We start from the raw sequence: 24374 nt of genomic DNA on the forward strand, positions 1-24374 counted from the left end.
AACAATGGCATCTGCAGGTGCTTCACTGTCCTGTGACTCTTTATACCTTGGTTAAAGATTTCTGGCTTGAGATTGAAGCATCTCCGGGTCACCTATGGCAGGAGGAGGTCCATGGCGTCACTTTTTGGTCACCTTTGATTATTCTCAGAAATAAATCCTCCCAAGAAATTACTTACATAACAAGTTCCAATCCACTTTCTTTCAGATTTGCATGTAATCCTGCAATACATATCAGAAATAAGACAGGCTTCATTCTCATGCTGAACTGAACTGACAATATCAAGATACTAAGAGAATTAGCATGTCAGCGATTAAGTTCATGTCCTGCTAGAACTTCATTACAAGAACGTGAGGAATAAATTGCCACCAGTTATTGACAAACACTTGGGTGACTTTAATCATCTATAGTTATAATGGAGAAGACAATAAAAGAACTGAGGAAGAGGGATAGATAATCAGGAAATACCTGAATAAAGAGGACCAGTCCTATTGTTTGATACGAAGCATGAAGAAAGTAGCTGTAGTTCTTTACAAAGATGTGTGTCATATAATACCGTAAGAATAACCATTTCTTTTCAAGACAGACGTCGAATGTACAGTGAAAAACCTATAAGCAAGCTACATGCGCCATAACTAATGAGCACAGAAAATGATTTCCGAGACACATGAACCACCAACAGGGTTACAGAGGTCAGATAGAGAATCTTACAATCTTGACAAGTTGGACCAGAAATAATGCCCACTAAGAGGACCTTTTAAGTACTACCAGACTCAACCACCAAATTTTAGTAAGGGGCTGATCAATAGCCAGACCATCTTCCAAACTTTTATAAGCAAAGGTATTATTCATCTGGCAACCATTCAATCTCATGCCACCAGTCGAGCTTCTTCAGAGTCTGGAAGCACAATGTCCAGCCGCATCATAGGCCGGTAACTTTCGGGTATCTCCGCCCCTGCCTGCACACATACCTCCACCACAGCAGGAGCTTTGCCATAGAATCTCTTGAGTGCAGTTGTTAGGGGTGGGCCATTTGGGTCTCGCAGATGCCACACATAGTTCTGAGGGATCACCTCATCCAGTGTTGCATCCTGCCACCCATGCTTACCATCCCTCCACTGGTGCTTGAAGGCCCCACAAAGCTTCACATTGTGTCCCCATGGGCCCACATGGATCTCAGAGCAATACCCACAGGCCTTCACCGTGTACTTCTTCATCAGCTGCCTTACGCCCCGTCTCACCGTGCTGTATGCTTTTAGAGTCCTCTCCGCAAGCTTTCTTATGTCAGATGGTGGTAAGGGCGGTCGACCAGTTTGGGCTCCATAGGTATCAAGCTCTGCAAGCAGCGACATACAATCTTCTGCTCGATAAGGCTTGGGCTCCTCAACATATCCACCCCTGTCGATGACCTTTTTCCCAAGCATTCGAATGGGGGTGGTCCGTCGGCGTGAAGGATATTCCGGAAAATCAACCCCTGCTTGAATGCATAGCTCTACAACTGCTGGGATTCGGTCATAATTGAAACGAGTCTCATGCTTGATGCGCCGGCCAAAGGGGTCAAAGAGGTGGTATGATTCAATGGGGATAAGAACGTCATTGATGGACCCTCGAACCCAACAGTGGCGGCTCCTGCGCTGTTCACTTCCAGTGCCTCTGCAGTCCTGAATCCGGTGGCCAACAGGACCAACGTGGACTTCAGAACATTTGCTGAAAGGATCATCTGAGATCAGTTAACGATGGGTAATATAATAAAACCAAGTTAACGATGGGTAATATAATAAAACCCCAAGTTTCCAGGTGTATATGCATAGTGGATATGCAAAAAGAAAATTGATCTAGTTAACCAACTTGGACAACTATCAAATTTGATAGAATATGTCAGTGTTTTCTAGGATTTATTTTTTGCAGTAGCTACTCAGTTCTTTGTTTCCTGACTTTTGACTATGCAGTTCCTTGTTAAGCATAAGTCTTTCCAGAGAATTAAAATGAAAAAAAAGAGAGATGAAGAGAATAGTGCTTAGTGTCAAATTGCAATTAGTGCTGATGCATCACACATATGTTGAAATAATTCATAGATTGCATGCATATAGATACCATATGTGTAACTGTTACGGACAAACAATATAGCAAAGTGTCTTGCCGCCCAAGTTGATTATTTAGATTAAAAAATCCATGAAACTATATAACTTTTGAATTAAAAACAGGAAAAATAAGATTCTTATGATATATCTAAATATAATTCAGAAGGATGTTCTTTTATTCCACAAATGATCCATGAGATGCATCAAGTTCAATCTCATAAGAATAAAAGAAAAAGAACCTAAGATGCATGAATGCTCTTAGAGAAAAGCACCGCTCTAACTTGAAAAGTCTGTAGGGGCTCTCAATCAAAGTCAGAAAATTGCCTTTCTTTTAAATGGTGAATATATTGACAATCTCTTAAATTGGACGTGCGTGCGTGCGTGCACAGAGAGAGAGAGAGAGAGAGAGAGAGAGAGAGAGAGAGAGAGAGAGAGTATAGGGAGAGCTAATGAATATAAATATGACATCTCAAAGTCTTCAAGAGATAAATAAACACGTCATATATCGACTTACCTACAACCATAAACTGTAACAACATTCAGAAGCTGTGACAGGCCTTTGATCAGAACTTTCCAATGTTCCAGTACCTCATAAGCAACAGGAACAAGATCAGGTACCAGTAACCCATTCTTTGGGGGCTCAAGAGGCTTCTCTATTCCCATTTCTGCCAGTTTTTTATCCTGTCTAGCAGACCTTATCAGCTTTTTTATGGGGATGGGGAAAGGTTTCTTTTTATTCTTTGGCAGTATGGGTGGGAGATCAACATTTTGAGGACGTCCATCATATCTCTTGAATCTGGTAGAAGGATGACAGGGTTCCTGAGTATTACAAGCAAAAATCCTTGACGTTCTCTGTCTAACATGTTGAAGAGGTTGATATCTGAACTGCAAAATGGGAGGGAAAAAAAGGAGCTTTAAAAGTAAGATTACAATCCAAATCACAATTCAACCATGATTAAATATTTCCAATATTCAAAGAGCTATCGACTATTCCAAGGAAGCAACATATTATGCCATTGAATAAATTTTGATTTAGCTACTTACTCCCAAAATTGATTTGAAATTAGATTGCACAGGCAGAATATAATATTGTTCATGTTTATTTGTAAAATAGTATTGAGATATGGTTTTCTCATCTCTGATGTTTGAAATCACGGTCATCACTATACTTTTCAGCATTTAGTTGCACTTGAAAAGGCAGCTTACTGTGAATCCTCTTGCTAACATGTATCTTTTCACACAGTAGATACATCAATTCAAGCTGAAAATGCACATCTAAATTGGCCTAAAGCACAGAACTAGATTGGCACAGGATTACATATTTCATCGCAAAAGGTAATGTTTGATATGAATCTTTTTTTCCAGTATCACCTACTGCTCTCTTAATACATTTGGGATGAGCCTTTCGATACTTCTTTCATACTCATTACCAACCTAACAACAGAAACTCAACCATTTAGTTTCTCTTCTAGATTTTTATTCTATAAGAGGTCAGTACTCCATTTTAACATGCCTAATCTAGCCAAATTTGTTGTACCAAAACCAAAGACCAATAATTTAAAGTTGAAGAGACAGATATTCCTCCCCGAATTAAAGGTTTAAGTGTCTAAATAGCAGTTTTAGCACTTACAAGAAAGTAACTTAACACAATCAAATTGGAATGACTCATGAAGTAATGTTCTAATATGCACCCTGTTCTCTCACATCCTGTTTGGACAGCCAATCAGCTTATATATTGATGTTCCCAACATAAGCAGGACAGAGTGGAAAGATGAGGCAATGGAGGCAAAAGAATGAACATGTCTGATGGATTGAGGTTGTCCGTAAACCTCGCAATCTCAAAAATTCAAACAACCAGAAATCACCTTTTTAGATGAATTCTGGTATCTCAAATAAGTTGAGATTGATGAACCACTAGGCCCCCTAAATTCCGCCCCATTGTAATGAAGTCTGGATAATAAATAATATTATTTAAGAGAATATAAATTCAGAAATAAGAACAGAGTTGGATCTAGGAGTTGATCTGGATTGTTCATTGCATTGACATCAAACATAAGCTGAGAGCTTTAGATACAAAGGGTATCTATTTGGCTTCTCAGAAGAATTATGAATAATTTAAAGATGTTCATTCACCACCGGAGCAAACTCGCATATCGTTGCCACTTTAAGAATTCCAACACTATACAACAAGATCGTACCTACTATTGAACAGCTTAATATTCATTTTCATTCAAGCTCCACATAACATCAAATTGAAACAAAGTCTGGAAATCAAAATCCAGTCATCCCAATTTAGTTTGAGCCATCCTAATAAAACACCTTCTGTATCATATGGGAGCCCCAGTGGACATCCATCATAGAATAAAAGGCTGGATATGCATAGCCTAGAAGGATGTTGGATTGTGTCCGAGTATGGGCCAGACCCTGAACTTTTAATTCATTTAACTAGAGATGACCAGGTCCAATCAGATGAGATCCAATCCTGCAAGATCCATACCCAAACAAAGAAAGTTTGGGTTTTCATTTGGGATCCATACTTGATCCATGGGTTCAAACTTCAGATTCGGTTTGAGGGCGTAAATCTTTCAACCCATGTAAGACAGAGCATAGAGGTATAGGGAAGTTTAAAAGGAAAAGAAAATTAAGTCAAATTATCATCAAAATTAAAGAAGTGTTCCGCCAAGTGGACAAAAAATAAACATTAACTACTTAAATAACAGCATAAACAGACTCTCAAAGTCTCCAGATTCTTAAGGATTTTTTAAGCCAATTAAGAAAAAGAATAAACGAAAGAATTGTAAGGAAAATGTTTAAAAATGAAACCTTCAAAAATTCATGAGTTATAGGCCTCTTCTCCACAAAACCCAAGCAAATGCCTGAAAGAGAGGAGGAAATGAAGAAAGTTTAGACAAAAAAAATGAAGAGAATTTTATTCTAATGAATATGCACAAAAGAAGTAAAGGAAGAAGAGTGACTAACTCCTTTGGGGGAGAATGTCCATGACATTGGCAAAACCCATATAAATGAACTACGTAGCTCAAGAGAAAACCACTATGCAACCCAAGCACTGGAATTCAGTAATTAAAATGAAAACGAGCTCAGTCAGGCCCCCAAAAGGACCAGATAATACTCATCCAACCAAGCCAATCTCCAACTTGCTGAGGGATAAACTCAACACTCCAAACTTGCTAAGAGACAGAGGATTTAGTTGACTTTACCTGCAAAGAGGAGAGGGAGTAATTAGCTTTATATTTAAACTCTCAGTAATTTTTCCAGAACCAGTTGTTTGGCACATGAGTTGCACATGCAAATGGAATAAACATGTGCGAATCTCAGTAAAACATTAGAAATAGGTTGGCGTATAATTTATATGAACATAAAAAGGAAATTGATATTATGGAATCAATTACTTCTAAATTTATGATCATTCTTTCCCCAAAATTTTGGTAGCTCGAGCCTAAATGCTTAATATAAATCATAGCAAATTTTGTACACCAGCTAAGTTGCTTATGCACACCAAAATAGAAAAGTTTTTATAAAATAGTAACCTGGAGCATCCTTTCAAATTTTGTACATGGAACCTATCCATTTCATTGGATAGACAAATTTCAAGTCCTCTGCCCATAAAAGGAAATCTGATTGACAGAATAGATATTATCATAAGTTGCGGATACATGAAAAAAAAAAAAGAGTTGTCCTGCTCTATCTCAGATAGTATGATGATGTTCAGAACCTGTAGCAGCTAGGAAGCCAACAAGGAACTGATTAGAAGGCAGTAACTAAACAATGCTTTGTCTGAAGGTAAGAACATAATGACTCGCCAACTTTATTCCGACATGTACACAAAGATCGTTTTTGCGAATCACTGCTTCCTGATTTATCTAATACTGCTGAAGAAAGATGTGGTATCCAATTCACGGATAAACAATAACAGCTTTCAATTGTGCTTTTGAAGTATTACAATGAAACAATATAATGACGAATCGTTTCCTTAACAGTTGCATATGTGTATATATCTGTGGGAAAAGAGAGCTAGGCATTTCTCCAAACAGATGAAAGGCAACACACTACACGTTAGAATTCTACATTCAAGAAAGAGAAGAAAAAATACAGTGATAAATCAAATAACATAGACATTTTTGTTGACCAGAAGAAAGCTTGTTGCTGGCCCAAAGTACAGAGGTGATCGGGTTACCTGAAAAAATAGGCATGTCGCCAACAAACAGAGCCGGGAGAGAGGGAGAGAGAGAGAGAATAAAGAGAGATAGAGAGAGAGAGAGTGAGGGGGGGGGGGGGGGGGGGCGTAAGGGGGTGTATGAGGCGTTGGCGGGATAGAAGAGCGCCCGCCGGAGCAGGAGGTGGGAGGTTGGGCGTCGGTGAGGGGCGAGAAAAGGGGAGGCTACGTTGAAAAATCCCTTCTTTTATTATGAGTCGGATTCTTCGTTAACGGGTCGGATCAACGAGATCGTCCACCAAAACGAGAGGTGGCAGAAGTAGACTCGGCGAACGAGTGCCGATTGACAAGACCGTTTCCATTGCCCAGGGGATCGATTGGGGCAATTTTGGTGGCTGGGTTATTCGTGGTAAGATTTTGGTAACCGATTTTCTGTTTATATATATATATATATATATATATATATATATATATATATATATATATATGTGTGTGTGTGTGTGTGTATGGCTCGAAAGAATTTCCGAGACTAATTCCCAATCTGACATGGCAGGAGATTGCTGCAAATTAGGCCATTAGGCAATTATTATTGTGATTATTTTGATCACATAGATGGCTCATATCCATATAGTTTAAATACATGCACTCATGTTAGAAGATAAAATATCCCAAATTGAGAGAGTGAAGAAGCATAATCCATCCAAACTTCCAAAGGAATCACTTGAATGATCTGCAATATAAGTTGCCACCTAATTTGCTGCTCTATTCGCCTTTGGGTAGATATATGATGCTAAAAAAGAGATGTCAAAGCCAACATAGAGTCCATAGGTCCATCAGCATATGCATCTCAGCTATCTGAGTATGTCTAGTTATCCAACCAATTATTGTTGCCAAGTCAACTTCTAAAAGAATATGGTTAGTTTGCCATCTTAATATCACATACCAAAAACCTCCCCAAGCTTCTCTTAATTCAGTGGTGAGTAACTTTACATATGATCCTCTAGTAACGAAACTCGCATCTTCTTTAGCCTCACCATCTACCATATTACCATTGGAACTAAATTATTTTGAGCTGCGTAGTTTTATAAAGTTTTGATGGTAAAGCTTTCATCAACTTCTTTTATTGTTAAAGTTTCCCAAAAGAAAGAAAAACCCTCAAATAAAGATTGCCCGATGGTTCGTAGTTGCTAATGGTAGTGTGCATTGTGCAAAGCAAGCGCAGCTGCCTTTTTGAAAATTAAACTTTTTCAGACCATGCGGTTTTTGGATAAGATATGTTCCTGTATGACTGAGAAGTTTGTGGCAACAAACTTAGTCACCATGGTTGTATGTTTTGATTGTAGTGGAGCTGGAGCAATTTCATGATCTTAGTCAAACTTTTAGAAACCATTATTCTAGCTTCATAAACCAAGCAATCAATGATGGTTCAAGTAATCTCCATTGCGAGCACTCATATGGCATCCCATGTATTTAAGTCAACCACATCATGTCCTTTATCTTACATTTCAATCAACCATAATATATATGCTTTCAATCATGCGCATGGAAGGACCATGAAATTTTGCATTCCGCCGATTCATCATTCTCGCAAGAATTATGCATTACTGGACTACAACCTAGATTAGTCATATAATCGAGTTCTCATTTGATACAACTTTATTTAGTTATTTTGATACATGCAGAGGAAAGAGAGGTAGATGGAGATCAAAAAAATGTAGAATGATATAATAAGAAAGGACTTGGTTTCATTATTTTTTTTCAAAAAGTGTGATATATATGTATAAATATAAATTTTTAATTAGTTCACTCAAGTTAACCATATAGACATATATAAAAAAAAGAAAAGAAGATAATGCAGAAGGAAGGATGGTTTGCAACCCCCACAGCATTCACATCAAAAGAGCCCCTTTTAGCCACCAAGTTGGTAGCTTGGTGGTAAAGGGGCGATAATTCCGCCCAAGCTGTCCGGGTTCGAAATGCGCGGACGTCGATTAAATGAGGGGACTGGATACCCCACGCCCGGATGACTTGCTGGTAGTTATGCTTTCCTTCCACCTGTACCAAGGTGGCGCTGGGGTGATGTACCCACACGTAAGGCGGTGAGCATAGTGGGGTGAGCCCACGGGTCGGAGAAGGCACGTAAAAATCTGCGACCTGTATCGAATATTTTCTGGTGGAAGGGGGTCCAGTGAGGACTGCTACGCAGATGGGCTCGTCCCTCCTCCTCCCCTCCTATTCTTTTACCAAAAAAAAACAAAAAAAGCCCCTTCTATTATTTTTCTTGGAAGTAGTATCAAGGCAGGCTCTAGACGCCAATCCAGTCAACCGTTATATAGAGGCAAGACATGCAAGAAAAGGAAAAAAAAGCCAAATAAAGCAAGCCAAAGATTCTCCCACATGGCCTCTCCACGCTGTATTCTTCCACAAACTAGTCCTCTCCACACTGCTCGTTGATCTCAAATCTCCATCACCCACTGAAATTCAACAATAAACGCCAAAAAGAAGTCTCAAAAAAATCCCAACTTTCTTCCACTGGTCCAAAGCCTAAAAGGGCCAAATCCCACCTCACATTTGAGGCCACGCAGACAAACAACCACCCGCAGCGCTAAGAGCCAAAAAGCCGCCCCCCTTCTCTTTTTCTTCTCTCTCTGTCTCTTTCTCTCTCGCTCTGCTGGGCTAAAGCGCCAGCAGGGGAGCTGAGGGGCAAAAGGAATAGAAAAACCCAACCCTGTGCCCAAGTGGGTTTTCTCTTCTCCGTGCTCTTGTTCTTGTTATTTCTTTATTATTGATTGATCTCCTTTAGGTCCTCTGCCTTTTGGGCCGCCCCTTTTTCCTCGAAAGGAGATGTTCTCTGGTGTGATCCACCGCTCGGAAGCTTCGGTTCCCCAGGAGGAGGCCCACGGCCTGAGGCTCGTCCTCACGGCGGACCCCAAGCCCCGGCTCCGATGGACGGCCGACCTCCATGAGCGGTTCGTCGACGCTGTCGCCCAGCTCGGAGGGCCAGAAAGTTTGTACCTTTTCCCTTTTCTTGCTCTCCAAAAGTTCTCTCTCTCTCTCTCTCTCTCTCTCTCTCTCTCTCTCTGTTTGAATTCCCACTTACAGTCTCAGTAGCAATTTGAAATGCACGAGTTTTTTTTAGAAGGATTCTTTTGTATTTTGTGATTCGTTGGTAGCTCAGCTATGCTGCTGCTTGCTTTTATGTTAAATTTGTAGTTTTTACGCTTCCTTCCTCTTCAAAATTTGATTTTTCCCGCTAAATATCTCAGAGATCATTGAAATTTGCTGTCTTCCGAGGTATGCCCTCCTTTTTTCTCTTGTAATTTGTTGGGAGTTTTGTGATTTTGCTGTTTTTTCTCCTTAAGTTTGGCACCTATCGGATTTTATAGCGGTTTTTAGACGCCTGGGTTTCTGCATCTGTTGTTATTTTAGTCGGATTTCTTCTCATTTATCATTTGCCGATATCATGTAACATCGAGCAGCACGCTTGCCGTATTCTGTTAGAAATTTTTGCGCCTGACTTTTATTCAGCGGTGATTCAGTGATTTTTGACCTTCATTGTGGTGGTTTTGTGTTTGTTTGTTGTGGATATGTTTATTAATTTCTCCTTTTTTTCTCTGTCTAATTCTAATTATCTTGGCTTTGAATTTAAACGGTGAGATAAATTTCAGATGCTGCCATGAATGTTTCTATTGGGGGGCTTGGATGCTTGGATGCTACCTGCTAGATATGGGTTCCTTGATGGAGCCTTCTACTCCTTTACATTAATTGGAACTTCATTGATTGATATCTGCAGTGTGTCTCTACTTATGTTCTTTTTATCCTTTATATGTAGTCGAACATGGATTAATGGTGCCTAACAGCTTCCATTTGTTGCATATGACATCATTGTCTGAATTTGGTTTGGTGTTTAATCAACAATCTTTGGGTAGACATTTATGGTTTTTGTTTTTCTGTCCTGAAGGGAGGGTCGGCCAGTCCACTTCATGTTCAAGCTGTAGTTGTTGCTTTGATCAAATTACGTTCTTTTTATAGTTTTTGTGCACTTTTGATGGTACATCAAAAGAAATACGTTATAATTTTTCCTTCGAGATCTATAGCTCAACTTAGCATATGGTGGCAGTGTTCTATCCTACACCCTTATGCACATAACCGATAGATATCACTTTTTAACCATCCTTCATATCACTTCTGTAGATCCCCAACTCCCATAAAAATAGATTTCCTTTACAAACACTAAACTCTCTGGTGGTGCCATGCATGTTTTGTAAAGAGAGGCTGCATAATTAAGAAGTGTTATTGGGCACATTACTTAACTGGGCAAATTATATAGCTGTTATTAAAGTTATGAATTACTTTTGGTTTTCTAGATGCTCAATAGTCTATTCCATCTTGATATTTCTTCGAACTTGTGCTAATCAGCTTGCAGGCAATTTGTATTTCACAAGTTATAAATTAAGTACTGAATTGTGCTAGACTAATATGCTCATTGTAGTTTATTTCAATATTTAGTTGATCTGTGTGTGACTTGTGGTCCAACACAATGTCCTCCAGCAAAGAGTAATTTCTGTCAATTAGATGATATTGGGAATAACTAGATGATTGGAATATTCATCTTTATATTCCTACTTTTGCAATGTATATAGGCATTCGTATAATTAAATTGTCTTCTTCGGCAATAACTGAACAGGCTTTTTTTCTTATCAATTTTTCCTTACTAATCCATGAAAATTGAAAGCCAAATGGAAAATAATTTTTATCACTCTGAAAAGATTATCTGACTTTTAGGATCTGAGTTTTCTGAAATGATTATAGCTCTGTGTATTATACATTTGAGGGCATTGCTGCTTATGCAGAAGCAACACCAAAAACTATCATGCGAACAATGGGCGTGAAGGGGCTTACTCTTTTCCACCTGAAGAGTCATCTTCAGGTATTCTGCAATCAGTTAAAGATCCCAATTTTTAAAAGCTCCTTTTGCAGTCTAATAGGTGGACTTTTTTTTAAAAAAAAAATTTGCTGCTTAGGTATAGTTAAGTCTAATGCTATTGATATATAAAAGTGCTGATTTTTTCATTTTAATGTTTGGCAGAAATACAGATTAGGCAAGCAGTCCGGCAAAGAAATGACTGATCAATCCAAAGATGGTATTTTTTCAAAAAAAAAGTTTTTCATCCCTCCTGATTCGTTTTGCCAATGTGTTCCCTTTTTCCCCCTCTTTTGCTGCATTCTGATTATTTTTTTAAAAAAATGACAAGATATCAGGAACATATTTTCCAGTGAACTAGATGAGCAACATTGTTTAATTTAAAGAATCCTTTTTGGTACATGCAGATGCTAGCGATGTCTTCAAACGCAGTTAAGCGGAGTTTGAGCTTGTTTCAAGTATTAGTTTGAGCTACTATGGTTGTTTTAAATCAAATTTGTTGTGTGGGAATTGTGAAACTGGCCTAGGGACAAGGTCAAGTTTTGGTTCCTGCATATAAAATTTTATGGAGGTCTCTAAACTGCCATTATGGTTTGAACTTTGAAGTATTGGCACCGAAGGGCATGCCTGTCACCATACAGCATGGTATCTGCCATGCCATGCCAAACCTAAAATTTTAAAAAGAAAAATTTAAAAACCTTTACTTAGTTACAACTATTGAAAAAGAGTTAAATAGGTGTCATCCTTACTTGGGCCCAGATTCGGTGCTGGTCTGGCACGGCTGAGCATCATTGGCACTCAGAACCATAAGTGCATTCATGTATCTGTGAAAGACCATCCCATCTACAGCAGAGGAATGCCCACATTCTTTGTGAAGTGATGCTATAGACAGGCAGATGTAGATTTGTTTGGGACTACATGGATGGCACACAGGGTGTATGAAAGATTCTATGAGGCACATTGGAAGCTTAGCCTTTGTCCCTGTTTGGTATTAATGCGAATCAAGAACCTATCTCCTTGGTCAATTTTTTTCAAAAAAAAATTTAGTCTGCCAATCATTTTGCTTGATTAAATATTCCAGCTCAGCTGAGCTGTGCCTTTTAAATGGAAAAAAAATCTCAACACTTTTTTCCTTTCATTGCTTATAATTTGAGCGAGCGATCTTAAACTGTGGATGATTGCAGCAGAATGCAATCATTCAACTTTGATTCCTTAGTGAAATTACTATAGCTATAGTATGCCAAAATATTTATACTTCAACATTGAGTCTATGTTAAAAGATACGTACTTTTCATTTACTTCTTCATGACAAAACAAACAACTATGTTATGCTGAGTCTTGAACTAACATATTTTTATGCTCTAGTTGTTGAAATTTCAGCTTCCTACCCTTCAGAAACCCTGAGTAGCAGTGGTTTATCTCCAGGAGTGCCAGCTCCTGATGTGAATGAGTAAGATGACACTGTCGAAAATTATCTGTTTCTGGAATATTAAATTTTTGTACAATTGTCGCAAAAAGAGTTCATTTAAGTGTTACATGGATCTGTGATGCAAAGAGTTGCATGATGCATGAAGTATACATGCTAAAAGACTAGTACTTAAAACTGTTGTTGCTTTTAGGGGTCAGGAAGTTAAAGAGGCATTAAGAGCACAAATGGAAGTACAGCGAAGACTGCATGAACAATTAGAGGTATCTACCTTTCTTTCTTTTCTTTTCGCTTCTTTTCTTTTTTTGCTGTTATTTTTCCTTCTTCCGTACCTTTAGGTTCTGTCTGCATCATCATAATCTGTCATCGACAAACTGTTGAAGCGATATCTTATTTATTCCTACAACTATTTTTTGAGCCTTTTTAAACAGAATTCGTATTGGTTTTCATAGTAAAATTCCCTTGTGGCGGGGTTTCCATATACTAAATTTGAATCTTTATATGACCTGACGTAAATCAGAACCGACAGGCTTGGAACCTTATATTTCATGCATAAATGACAAATCCACTGCTTTCTGCCTACAGCGTTATGTTCACTGAATTCATAACAACTTTTTAGATTCTTTGTGTTGTTCTCTTCTGAAACGTCCTCATTCACAGTTTAAATGAATGAAAGTTCATGTAGACCTTTTCAATCATTTGTTAGGTTACTCTGTCTAGTTTGGTCCATGGCATATTCTGATGCATCTTGCTTGCTCAAGCATGGAGCCCATTTCATCCATCTGAATCCATTCCATTTTATTAGCACTTGACATGAACTTTAGAAGATATTGCCCATATTGTCATTGTAATCATCTAAGACAAGCAATCTACCATGGTCTGCTTGTGCAAAATATAACTGATTATGTTTTTTCAATAGAGAGAAAGTGCACACGTCTAATCTTTGCACGAGTTCCTGGATAATCTTAGTCCAACAATATGAGTACCAGCTCAAAACGCCAAGTTAATCTTCTTTTCAAAGTTTAATCATTAGCCAAGATGATTATATGATAAAAAAAATATCAATATATTTATTTAATCTTGCCAACTGAAGCCCAGATACATGGTTTATCTTAACCTGGTAAACATAGCTGCACAAAGTTCTCCTTATCTTATGAATCCTGAGCGTTTAGCAAATTCTACTAAAGGTTTGCTTGGCTGCTTGGCCAGGTCCAGAAGCATGTGCAGATCCGAATGGAAGCCTACCATAAATACATTGATTCCTTATTAGAGAAGGCATGTAAGATTGCCTCAGAACAAATTGCCGCGAGTGGCTTCAATGCGACTGGGCATGACCTCCCAGACCTGGCAACTGGGATCATATGCTCCCCATCTGATCCACTGAGCCCGTCGGTGTTTCACCAGTTATCTGTGGGAGCAATTAGTTTGCACAGCCCTGGAGGCAAGACTTCCCCCTCTTCGGCTATCGAAGGATATCTCTTTTACCACCAGAAGGCCCCCGAACTGAAACGCAGGCCATGCTGAACTCTGGTTGTAAAGATTAAGACAATGGCATTGGTTTCTCTAATCCTTAGGCGAAGCTTACTAAATTTTTAGGGACAAGCAAGTTAGGCCAATGACTGAAGTTGAGCAAAATGTTGTCCTCTTGTAAGGCTGGGTTGAAATTCTCACATAAGACTCCTTTTGTAATGGCTCTCCACCAAACAAGCTTCTGTCTTAATGTTCTTTGGTTATTTGGTCTTCAGTGCTTATCCTCTGCATAGGAGAAGCAAGCTTTGATGTTTTACTGATTATTTTCAGCTGTTGAGATATCGGATCACCTGATTGGTTGGAGTTGTCTGCAGATAAATATGAAATGAATGTTGCATAGTATGACACAGAAAGGTATAAATTTCAAGCCACGTTATTGGGAATTTAGGTGCCTCTGTCATTGGTTAGATGGTTCTGTTGAAAGTTTCAAAACGAGCTTATTTAAAGAGATGTGGTGTCAATTTCCTGTTACTTAAAAAATGATAGCCATGTCTTTTAAAAATAAATAAACGTAATGACAACTTCTTTATCCTGCATGGGTAAAACAGATGATGAGATCCCATTCCAAGCATGTTTTATCAAGCTCCTGCAAAGGTGTAGCATACCAAGATGGTTGTGGTCATTGGATTGTGCATGTCATGGTGCTCAAGCCTCTTCTTTCTTTTTGTTTTTTGTTGTTAGGATGGATGGCTCAAACATATCTGGTATATATATACCCAGCAAGATCAGAAAATAAAATATCATGAAATTGCTGCGGAGGTGCATGAAAAGTTCATCCATTGAGTGCCATCAAAATGATTTGAAATAAAAAAAGTCGTTTAGTTTGCAGCCATATTCGCTTCTTTCTAACACTTATGAAATTAGTGGACAAAATTATTAGACATGGTTTGTAGTCACACATCATCTATTGAAGTAATCTACTTTGGAATCCCTGCCATTTGATCTGGTTGGCGAAGGAGCTGATATCGACCATCCTTGTTCTCATGCAATTGACCTAGGGTATCATGGAAAGTCATTAACTTACTGTTCAAGCTCTTCGACGGGTGATGAGATGTAGAGCTTTTTATGTAATCCTGATCTATTGATTTGTGCATATTAGTTGCATGTAATTAATTAAAGAAAGAAATGAGGTAGCCGAATTTCATCGAAAGAAAGAAAAAAGATTTCGACAAGTGTTTTAGTTCTTCTTATGGGAATAGACTAAGAAAGATCCGATTGATATGGATTGGATTAGATTTTATATTCAATAAAATTAGAAATTTAGTTTTTAATCCTAAGAATCCAGCAATGAATTATGGTCCATTTTCCATCTTTTTGGCCTCTTTCTCACTTATCTAAAACCTACGCTTTGAGATCCACGTAGAAGGTAAGTTGTAAGCTAAATCACCCTCGTTGTTCCTTGCGATCTCATTAGACGATTTTTGTCCCGCTTAAGTCCCAAATTAGTCTATTAAAGCTGCCAACTAACCAACAAAATCTCGAATTTTCTTCGAGCTTTGTTTCGACGAGGCCGCTCCCGTCCAACGGAATATTCGAAATCATATGCCTTCAGCTGCCATCCCCAATAATTCCAAATTTCAGCGGATCACCAATCAAATAGCACACGCGGCAATCCACCGGCAATTCGTCACCTCGTGCATCTCATGCCAGCCGAGCCAGAACTCGACGACGGAAGCCAATCGGGACACGCCACGTACCTATTAACGGAATATTCGAAATTATACGCCTTCAGCTGCCGTCCCCAATAATTCCAAATTTCAACGGATCACCAATCAAATAGCACACGCGGCAATCCACCGGTAATTCGTCGCCTCGGGTATCTCATGCCAGCCGAGTCGGAAGTCGAAGACGGAAGCCAATTGGGAGACGCCACGTACGCATTAGCGGAAGAAGCTAGTTCGGGCTCTACAAAGCTTGTGTCCAACGAGCGGGCAGACCCTGGGCCTGGGCCTGCCCGCGGGTAGGGCTGTAAGAAAGAAGGCGACGCCCATTCGATCCCATCCCTGCTCGTTGTTTGGCCGAAGCGCGATCGGTCTCCGAGCTCGTAAGAAATAAATTTTCGCAATAATTCCTCGATTTCTACCAAAAAGTTCCGACTTTTATTTCTGGTGACTGCTGTATTTGCTATTATATGTTTAATTCTGCCTGCTTTTTTTTCCCCAGTCAAATCTAGCTCTCCGTCGCACCAGAGCCAGTGGATTTCGTGCCTTGTGATTTCTCCGGAGCTCCTAATTCAACGATTTCCGAGGTTTCCCGATTGGGTATCACTCTTTCCTCTCGTTTTTAAATTCTTCTGCGTCGATTTGATGGTTTCTCTTGCCAATTGGGCTTGGGGACGTTTGATCAGTAAGTTTTTGTTTTTCTTGCTGGGAAAAATTGGTTTTTGAGGATTCTTTTCCGAAAACCCGGGAGTTATCTTAGGCTTCCGGTTACTGTTTTTCCCCTCTATTATTTTTCCTCATTTTGTTGGATTTTTCCTTTTGGAAAATCGATTACTGATTCAAAAGATTTCGTAATGATTATAGCTCCAAAACCTCATCTTTGAGAATGGGGGGGGGGGGGGGATCAGAGGAGTTGCGCTGATGCTTCCATCACTTTCCATTAACGGATGACAAAACCCTCGAAGGCATTGAAGTTTGGGGCGTAGCGGGAACTAGGTTTTCACCTCCTATATGTCAGGTTTCTCTTAGATTTCTATGGATAGGTATCTCTTTAAGCCCTACCCTGCATCTCTGCGATTCTTCTTTAAATGTAAAACTTATTAAAGAACAGTAAATTGATTATTTGATAATAAAGAACAGTAAATTGATGGTTATTGATGCAAGGTATCCTTTTACTTGGGTTCTTTTCTTTTGTCTCCGTAGCCAGTCTATGGTATTCTAGGTCCTCGTATTTTAGCATCGAATACTTGCACCTTAATATGTTGATTTTGTTGACGCAATTTAGGAGAGTAAACAATAGAATGCAAGACTAGCTCGCTGGTTATTTTGAAATAGTTGGACCTTGAAGGATTAAACTTCGATTACTAAGAATAACATATGTAGGATACTTGCCCTTTCAGGAGCCTTTTTGCTCTCAAAAGTTCGGATTGTTTTGGCAAACTCAGATGAAGTTATGAGCTAGAAGATTTCAGAGGACAATTAATATTTAATTCATTTTTAAAATTAAAATATTTCCTTGTTGAAAGATGGCAGTAATACCAAAAGGTTTACCAAACTTTGGAAAGATACAAACTAAGGAGGGGCCACATACGTCTCAAGGTTTTTAAAAGACCTTTTAGCATCCTCTCACAGTATTCAGGATGGGCGAGAAAATTTCTTGAACCATGGAAGCAAAATTTTTTGAGGTCATACATCTTGAGAATATGAGACGATGGATAAATGGGCGTAATTTTAAATCTTTTTGTTTCTTGGCAATCACCTAACAAAGTTCAGATAATTCACTATAGATTAACCAGGTCTTAGTGCGTTCTGAGGAATTTAAGCCTCACTTTGATTTACAAGAACTAATTAAAGAGCTGTGACTGTCAATTGGATGATAGAAGGAAGAATAGATTGGCTGGCTATATATTCATGGAGGACTGGGTATGCGTCTTAGGCATAGCACTGTAATTTCTACCTTGCTAGTTGTGCCTTTTCTCTTTTTATACAATGGAAAGTAGATTTGTTAATAGAAACTAAGTATCCCTACCGAAATCAAAAAGCAGTAGTTTGATTAGAACTATCAATTTTTTGGTAAAGCTCGTTTTACATTAACCAACCCAAGGGGTTTAAGATCAGCCTGGAGACTGCATATTTAAGACGGCATCCCTTTCCTAAAGGTTTAAGGTCTCGTCTGGACAATCCTATCATAAAAGTTAGTTGAGCAGCTTTGGGGAAATTTTATGTAGAGTCAACAGAACTTTAATTTTTTTTTTTTAAAAAAAAAATTATATCATTTGCAATGGTGACCAGCTTGACATAGTTGAAAAAAGGTCATCTCTTGTCAGCAATGGCCCTAGAAGTCTGATTTCGTTATGTGAAACTTATGCCTCAACCTTGGGATAAATTTTCCTCAAAATGTCCCCAATCCAAGAGATAATTTAGAGATCTTGAAAAGATTATCATACAAATACCTTACTGATGAGGAGAGTTGAATATTTTAATACAAAAGTTGCAGCCTCCTATTATTTAAGCATTCACCTCAGAGTTAATTGGACATGAATTAGGTTATGTAATTTAACTACTTAAAAACAAAAAAGGTGCAAAATTTCTTTGTAATGAAGGAAAATGAAAAATGGAATACAAAAAAAGGGAATGTATTATGAGCTCTCCAATGTTCTTAGCAGAGACAAATTGCAGTAGAATTACCTAAAGTTAAAATTTCATCCAATTCCTTGTTTTCAGATCATACAATGTGATATGTAGTAGAATCCTCCGTTAGTTCCATATGTTAGTTCTGCTTGTGCATTTCAACTGTTTATAAATACAAATTCGCCAATTGGTGGGTGGCTCTGTTGTTTCTGATGCATCTATTCAATGCATTTATGAATACAAAATCTTGTTTTGGTATTTATAGATTCATCACAGAATCTCGAGCACTAACAGCACTTCCTTGGTGGCTACTCTTATTCTTGTAGTAAAAGCAGAGACTAATGTAATCTGGCCTCGTACTTCTAGCCAGTTTGATTTTAAATGTCGTTTCCCTGTTTGCTTTTGTTGGATGAAATAACAGAAAAGATGCCTGACATGGTCTTATGTTGTATTTCTCTGTCAGATTTAATGTTAACTTCTCTGTAATCTGACTATGGGAGTCTATTTGTGTCTCTTCTCATATATCTGTTTTATAAAGTAATTGGTACAAAATATCATTTGGTATTTATCCCTACACATTCTGCCAAATCATTCAGTATGTTTATCTGATATCAGTTCTTGTCAATTTTTTCACAGATAATTATAGATGTATCAACCAAAACCTATCTCCAATTTAGTCTCAGCTCACAGCAATCCACTAGTTTGTGACCAGCCAATAGAATTAGCTGGCAACAATATGGGCCCGTGCAGTGGAGGGACCAATCAGAATAACCCTAATCTGGCCTCAAGGCAGCGTTTGCGATGGACGCATGAACTTCATGAACGTTTTGTTGATGCTGTAACACAACTTGGTGGACCTGAGAGTAAGTGCTTATTTTTGCAATCTCACCTGCTCAAGTTTCTTGTTTCAGCTGCTTGATTCTGTCCTCATATTCTCATATCTTTCTACAATTTAAGTGGTCATGTTATTCGCTTAAAGCCTAAGAGATCGTGACCGTAAATTTTAGCTACTTAATTGTTTAATTGTTTCCAATATAGTGATTAGGCGATTTTTAGCTACTTAATGGTTTAATTTTAAGGAAAACCTGTATGTAGTCCTTGAAGGATAAAAATACTTAACCAAGTCTCTGTCATCTATTAAATGAGCCAACGAAGCTTTTAAAGTTATGATAGATGCCCAGCTTGGTTTAACTAGTAAAATATGACTGTATTTCCCTAGTTAATACATGATAACCTTGTCAATCTTAATGTGGCCATTTAATTATTTTACACCATGACAGGAGCAACTCCTAAAGGTGTACTCAGAACAATGGGTGTAACAGGGTTAACCATATATCATGTCAAAAGTCACTTGCAGGTATTTTGCATCCAGTGGCTTTTCTTCTTCTTTTCGCTTGATATGTGTTTTTCCTGATTCTGAATTATGATGTATCCAGAAATATCGGCTTGCAAAATATATTCCTGAGTCTTCATCTGATGGTAGGTTTTTGGGTGGCCATATAGGTTTGAATTTTGGCTTCTAATTTTCGATCATGAAAGCTATTTCTTTAAATAAAAACAAGGAGCTGAAAGGCTTAGTCATTGATCTCCATTATATGGTTCAGTCTAACAGGGTATCCCTTCATGTAGGTACAAAGGCTGCAAAGAAAGATTCTGGAGACCTACTTTCAGGCCTTGAAAACTCCTCGTAAGTATAAAGTAGTCATTCTTTTATTGCACAAGTTAATATGGAAAATAAACCATGCTGGTTTCGATGCTTACACACTTTTCAAAGAGAACTCAAATTCACCTTATTAAAACTAGGTGTTGTTATCAACTTTGTTGCAAGAACCTTGGCTGTTGGATGCTCATTTTTAAATGACTTCAGTATTATTTTTAACTAAGTCCATGTTTCTTTTTCATATTACTCGAATTTGAACTAGAACTTGTGATCTGTAAAGAGTATCAATTTTTTAGCTTTCACAACTGTTACCTTCTTTTTGGAGACCATGGCCATCAATGATAAGAGGACAGAGGGGAACTGTGCCTGTATATGTGTAATTTTCTCTTCATGCATTTTGTGTCTGCTATTTGTTTCTCTGGAGATATGATTAGTGAAATATTTGTCTGCCCTGCGTCCTTTTCCATCATCATGCACTTAATAGAAAAACCGATTATTTATTTTTAATATCTTTGCTGCTTTCCCCATGTCCCTTTTCTCAAGTTAGTCTTATGCATATTGTTAATTAAATAATGGATTTGCAATCAAGGTACAACTATGTCATTTAATTTTTAAATTTTTAATGTCAGAGGGATGCAAATTACTGAAGCACTTAAGTTGCAGATGGAGGTGCAAAAACGGCTCCACGAACAACTAGAGGCAAGTTAAATATTATCTTCTAGTGACATACGATTTGATGATTCAACTTTATGTGATTCCAATAGTTATGTGATAGTCAATCTTAATAAACATGTTTGTTTATTCAAAAGCTACAGTGAGTTGAAGTCCATGAAAAGGACAATTCGGTAGAGGCAGATTCTCTAATGATTTTCCAGATCAATACTTAAGAAAATCCCATTAATGTGAGATATTTTAAACACAATGAATTTGGAAAACAGACATACCAATGAACAAGAAGCTCATAAGATGACCTCTATGAATTATCCACCCGTAAATGCATGAGTTACATGAGGAATGGTGCATAATAAGATTTCAGTTGTTATGCATGCACAGCACCAGATTGACGTGATGAATTAAGCATTCTTTATCCGCACTATGTTGGCATTTGTCCACTATGCTTGTTGTGTAAGTATTGTTTTGGGCATAGAACAGCTATTCCTGTCCTAAAATTTTTTTTGAAGAAGGAAATACTTGTTAGATACCTTACAATTTTGCTTTCAAGAAAAGTAATAATCTGTGTTGGTAATATGGAGGCCAAGTGTGTGGTTCTATGAATTCTAGTGTTATGTTGATTTCTGAATGTTCTAGCTATTTTTCTCTCTGTTACTTTCTTGGGTGTTGGTGGCAGACAGATATGCGTGGTCCTATTCTACCTTAATATCCCCTGATTCTTTATTCTTTCTTCTAATGTTTACATTCACAAAAGTAAGGGACAGCCTTGATGAGAAAGTCAACTCATTGCGCACCATGCATGATAACCTAATGTAAGGAATCAAACAGTTGAGCAACTCATGAAGATCAACAAAAGCAATATAACTGCTCCTCACAAATACTTGAACAAACATTGCTTCATCAACTTGCTTGCTGTTCCATTAACCATGCTCAAAATTTTGGAAGTGTGATATGATAAAAAAAAAAAAAAAGATAAAAAAAACCAAGAAGCCAACTATCTTTTTTTCCCCTCTCAAGCTAATAATTACATAGTTGCATGCTTTCATATAGCTGCATGCATCTTTCGTTCTATTTCATTTCTTTTTGTTTCTTTTCCTTCCTTTCTTGCTTCTCTTTTCTGAGGGTCATCTGCATTCTAACATCCCTGCTCGGTGCGACAACTGCATAAACTGAATCCAAGGTCAAATAGCATCATCATGTCCTTGCCTGCCTACTAGGCTCCACCTTCTAGCAGGACTGAAAATAGTACCCACTGTTGTAAATCATGGAGGCAATCAAGCCATCATTTATTATGGTACAAAGAAACAGAGCTGTAGTTTGGTAGAGTAGGAAAAATTTTCTTTCCAGGTGGTCACAAATGCTATTCATTGTAGTAAGACCATCACCAATTATACATAAAACTGAAGTACCAATTCATATGATTGCTTCGTACCGTTATTTTAAATTGATCCAGCCTGTAAAAGATTTGTATATATCCATATCCTTACTGTTATAAATGTTGTAAATATGACATCTTGGTTCAAGAAAGGATGATCAGGTTGTATACCATTTCCTGGAACCACTTTTTGTGATGTGTTAGATTCCCTCTTCTGTTGAGTAAATGTTCTTCTTTCCGAACAAAAAGACATATTCATTATCAGAAAAAGGGCACTATTCATTTAAGAAAAAATAACAAATAATACCAACCATCATGTTACAAAGTTAAATGCATGCACATCTAACACGAGACAAAGTATTCAGCATGTATTACAATTCTATTGACATACCACCACACATAATGTGCATCATCATCATATGTTGGATCACTTGACCATATGATGCTTGTGCCCTTGAACAGGAACTCTTAGGAACAGAAATATCTTCCCATTAAAGTTTTCCCTTGCTCTTTTCATCTTTCCTTCAGTAAATGGCCTAATAGAGGTTAAGAATCATTGAGCTGCAGAACTTTTGGTTTGATTATAAGTTCATAATTTTGTTGTTGATTGGTTTGTCTGGATCAGATGTCATGAATAACTGTTATGATACAAGTGCAACATATTTATTGTATAATTTGTGAATAGCATTAGAGGACTAAACCGATCATATTATGTATCCCAGGTATAATGCAGTCAGAAACATTTTCTGGTTGTTAATAAAACTCCAATTATATAATTTCATTGAATTAATATAAGTGTAAATTATTCCTGAACAATCAAAATTTTAGTGCTAATTGTTTAGCATACGTACATTTCATAAGCTGACACTATCCACACTTTAATTCATCAATTTTTTCTGCACCAACAGATTGGATTATGTCTATTATTGCTGCTGTCCTTGTTTTTGCTTTGCATGTCTTGACGCATCTGCACAGACTTCCATGTAGATGCGTCAGCTTCTTGTCCTATTCTTTTGCTTTAAAAAGCTGATAACATTGACAAAAGGAGATGCATTAAGCCAACCCCAAATGGTTGGTAAAAGGCATCACATTATTCAGATTAAAATTATTTGGGAACCAAACAGCCAAAATGTCTTGACATAATCTGCAAATTGGAGTACCATACTTTGACCTTCAATAGTACGGTTTTACATGATCTCAGCTTAAGATTTTTGACAGGTACAAAGGCAGCTGCAGCTGAGGATAGAAGCCCAAGGAAAATATCTGAAGAAGATCATTGAAGAGCAGCAGCGGCTCGGGGGCGTGATGGCAGAAACACCGAGTGCAAGCATTCCTGCCCCTATCTCAGGCAACCAGTGCCTCGACTCCGACAAGACTGACCCCTCAACCCCTGCCCCAACCTCGGAGTCCCCACTCCAAGTCAAGGCTGCTAGTGGGGACCATGGAGGCAGTGGTGGACTCTTCAAGAGCCTCTCCCATGATGATTCCTTCTCGTCCCACCATGAGCCTCTGACTCCTGACTCCAGCTGCCGTGCCGGCTCTTCTTTCGAGAGCCCAAAGCATGAGAGGCCTATCAAGAGGCAGCGGGAAGCCAGTGATCCAGGGAATGGGAAGACCGAGCTGGTGCTTGTTCATCATATACTTGAGTCAAGTTCAGGCTCAGATTTCCAGCAGCCATGCTCAATTTTCCCAGCTCGTGGAGGGCATTTTGATTCCACAGGCACTTCAATCTGCGACGATGATAGGTTGAAGAATGGCTCGGGAAGTGATGTATGATCAAACTAATGCAATGCTTTTTCTTAGATGGTGGCTTGTTAGTCTTCCCAGAGAAATATTGTTAGGAAGTGTAGGTACTATGATTATATTATGATTACAATGTGATATTTACGCCTGTAACTTTTCACCATTTCATGATATCTCCATTTCCTGAGATGCCTGTGTGCATGTATAATTCAGAAAGAAAGTAATATCTCTGGACTTCATCAAAGTTGGATTCTTGGATCAACAGGCGATTTTTTCTTTTGCCCGCGCAGATGTGCCTTTTAGCGGAAAGATACTCTGTGATGTGAGATGAAAATTTAAACGAGATTGGGATTGATTTTGAAACATGCAGAGCCATCACGAACTTTTATAACTTATGAGTTAATGGATTAAAGCATGAATCAGATTATGATGTTCCAGACCTGTTTATGAAATCAATCAATTTGCAGTGGCAACAAAAAGGGCCAGAGATCAAGTATAT

The 24374-nt window shown here is 38.2% G+C and overlaps 3 protein-coding genes across 8 annotated transcripts; 2 read left to right on the plus strand and 1 right to left on the minus strand.

The window, feature by feature from the left end:
- Nucleotides 1-471: 471 nt before the first annotated feature.
- On the minus strand, nt 472-6506 carry LOC103702356 (APO protein 1, chloroplastic). Of its 2 annotated transcripts, none has more exons than XM_039127954.1 (5): nt 6275-6506; nt 5059-5146; nt 4903-4955; nt 2594-2964; nt 472-1705 (listed from the first exon to the last, which is right to left on the minus strand). In XM_039127954.1, exons 2-5 carry the CDS (start codon nt 5096-5098, stop codon nt 868-870), a joined length of 1302 nt encoding a protein of 433 aa, XP_038983882.1. In that variant the 5' UTR covers nt 5099-5146; nt 6275-6506; the 3' UTR covers nt 472-867. The 2 variants fall into 2 exon arrangements, with proteins under 2 accessions (XP_038983882.1, XP_038983881.1); XM_039127953.1 differs by having other exon boundaries at nt 5059-5297; nt 6275-6505.
- Nucleotides 6507-8826: 2320 nt separating this feature from the next.
- On the plus strand, nt 8827-14513 carry LOC103702355 (protein PHR1-LIKE 2-like). Of its 3 annotated transcripts, none has more exons than XM_039127957.1 (7): nt 8827-8991; nt 9057-9260; nt 11107-11183; nt 11343-11397; nt 12558-12627; nt 12797-12866; nt 13813-14513. In XM_039127957.1, exons 2-7 carry the CDS (start codon nt 9098-9100, stop codon nt 14125-14127), a joined length of 750 nt encoding a protein of 249 aa, XP_038983885.1. In that variant the 5' UTR covers nt 8827-8991; nt 9057-9097; the 3' UTR covers nt 14128-14513. The 3 variants fall into 3 exon arrangements, with proteins under 3 accessions (XP_038983885.1, XP_038983884.1, XP_038983883.1); XM_039127956.1 differs by having other exon boundaries at nt 9095-9260; nt 12543-12627; XM_039127955.1 differs by having other exon boundaries at nt 8829-8991; nt 12543-12627.
- A 1552-nt stretch (nt 14514-16065) lies between these two features.
- LOC103702354 (myb family transcription factor PHL7-like) lies at nt 16066-24133 on the plus strand. Of its 3 annotated transcripts, none has more exons than XM_008784756.3 (8): nt 16066-16177; nt 16297-16394; nt 19062-19288; nt 19706-19782; nt 19862-19904; nt 20055-20112; nt 20715-20784; nt 23351-24133. In XM_008784756.3, exons 3-8 carry the CDS (start codon nt 19072-19074, stop codon nt 23906-23908), a joined length of 1023 nt encoding a protein of 340 aa, XP_008782978.1. In that variant the 5' UTR covers nt 16066-16177; nt 16297-16394; nt 19062-19071; the 3' UTR covers nt 23909-24133. The 3 variants fall into 3 exon arrangements, with proteins under 3 accessions (XP_008782978.1, XP_008782979.1, XP_038983886.1); XM_008784757.3 differs by having other exon boundaries at nt 16297-16381; XM_039127958.1 differs by lacking the exons at nt 16066-16177; nt 16297-16394 and adding an exon at nt 16709-16837.
- Nucleotides 24134-24374: the final 241 nt, after the last annotated feature.

This window comes from Phoenix dactylifera, chromosome 7 (genome assembly GCF_009389715.1).
Source record: "Phoenix dactylifera cultivar Barhee BC4 chromosome 7, palm_55x_up_171113_PBpolish2nd_filt_p, whole genome shotgun sequence".
Classification (NCBI taxonomy): domain Eukaryota; kingdom Viridiplantae; phylum Streptophyta; class Magnoliopsida; order Arecales; family Arecaceae; genus Phoenix; species Phoenix dactylifera.

Excerpts from the sequence above, each read along its gene's own strand:
- LOC103702354 (XM_008784756.3), top strand. The coding sequence starts at position 19,072 with ATGTATCAACCAAAACCTATCTCCAATTTAGTCTCAGCTCACAGCAAT. Across the intron at positions 19,289-19,705 it reads ACAACTTGGTGGACCTGAGA|GAGCAACTCCTAAAGGTGTA; the intron begins GTAAGTGCTTAT and ends ACACCATGACAG. Across the intron at positions 20,785-23,350 it reads GGCTCCACGAACAACTAGAG|GTACAAAGGCAGCTGCAGCT; the intron begins GCAAGTTAAATA and ends GATTTTTGACAG.
- LOC103702355 (XM_039127956.1), top strand. The coding sequence starts at position 9,098 with ATGTTCTCTGGTGTGATCCACCGCTCGGAAGCTTCGGTTCCCCAGGAG. Across the intron at positions 9,261-11,106 it reads CCAGCTCGGAGGGCCAGAAA|AAGCAACACCAAAAACTATC; the intron begins GTTTGTACCTTT and ends CTGCTTATGCAG. Across the intron at positions 12,867-13,812 it reads GACTGCATGAACAATTAGAG|GTCCAGAAGCATGTGCAGAT; the intron begins GTATCTACCTTT and ends CTGCTTGGCCAG.
- LOC103702356 (XM_039127954.1), bottom strand. The coding sequence starts at position 5,098 with ATGGGTTTTGCCAATGTCATGGACATTCTCCCCCAAAGGA. Across the intron at positions 2,965-4,902 it reads TAACTCATGAATTTTTGAAG|TTCAGATATCAACCTCTTCA; the intron begins GTTTCATTTTTA and ends CCCATTTTGCAG. Across the intron at positions 1,706-2,593 it reads GTTACAGTTTATGGTTGTAG|CAAATGTTCTGAAGTCCACG; the intron begins GTAAGTCGATAT and ends TGATCCTTTCAG.